The sequence below is a fragment of the Chrysochloris asiatica genome, unplaced genomic scaffold (assembly GCF_000296735.1).
Source record: "Chrysochloris asiatica unplaced genomic scaffold, ChrAsi1.0 scaffold00036, whole genome shotgun sequence".
Classification (NCBI taxonomy): Eukaryota; Metazoa; Chordata; class Mammalia; order Afrosoricida; family Chrysochloridae; genus Chrysochloris; species Chrysochloris asiatica.
This window is the reverse complement of record NW_006408554.1, coordinates 12,188,892-12,189,657: the sequence shown is the minus strand read 5'-3', so window position 1 is coordinate 12,189,657 and position 766 is coordinate 12,188,892. Positions and strand designations below refer to the sequence as shown.

General features: G+C 34.5%; 1 protein-coding gene across 1 annotated transcript in view; it reads left to right on the top strand.

Annotated features, from left to right (window-relative positions):
* The window catches only part of SGK3 (serum/glucocorticoid regulated kinase family, member 3), a 114,930-nt gene extending 114,459 nt beyond the window's left edge, over positions 1–471 (top strand). Inside the window, exon 16 of the mRNA XM_006860039.1 lies at positions 304–471. Within this exon, the coding sequence (XP_006860101.1) occupies positions 304–471 (168 nt within the window). The remainder of the gene's footprint in view (positions 1–303) is intronic.
* The last annotated feature ends 295 nt before the right edge of the window (positions 472–766 follow it).

Sequence of the window (766 nt, the reverse complement as noted above, 5' to 3'; positions counted from 1 at the left end):
AATGACACTTAACAACAATAAAGCTAGTACAAAGCCCAGCAGAACCATTTACATTAACTCTCAAGACCTGAAAATAATTCTGTTCTCAGGGACCATTGAAGCACTGGCCCTACCTACCCTCTGGATTCTGGGTGGAAGTTAGGATTTATAATACATTTGATAATGACATCAGATCACACAAGGGTGGATAAATCCATAATACTGAGAATCATGGCCCAGTCAAATTGATACATATTTTAGGAAGACACAATCCATTTCATAACAAAAGCTAAGGTGATTAATGGTATGCTTTTGATGTTCTAGGCTGGACCAGATGATATCCGGAACTTTGATGCAGCATTTACAGAAGAAACCGTTCCATATTCTGTGTGTGTGTCCTCTGACTATTCTATAGTAAATGCCAGTGTACTGGAGGCAGATGATGCATTTCTCGGCTTCTCTTATGCACCTCCTTCAGAAGACTTATTTTAATGAACATTTGCCATTCAGAAAACATCAAGCAAATATAAAAATTCCAGATGGGACTGGAATTCCGATTTCTGTGAATATATAAAAACTATGTCTAACTAGTGCCTCATTTTTACATGAGATGTTGAAAACTATGAAAAATATATTTTCTGCTGTATGCAGAAAAATAGGGCATTTTCAAAGAGCTAAGTTTTAGATTAAAATTTGTATTCTTGTTTATTAAGCTAATTTTAAAACAAACTTTAAGAACTGTTATTCTTAGCATTAACCTATTTTTAAAACTGTTGCTATTGACTGT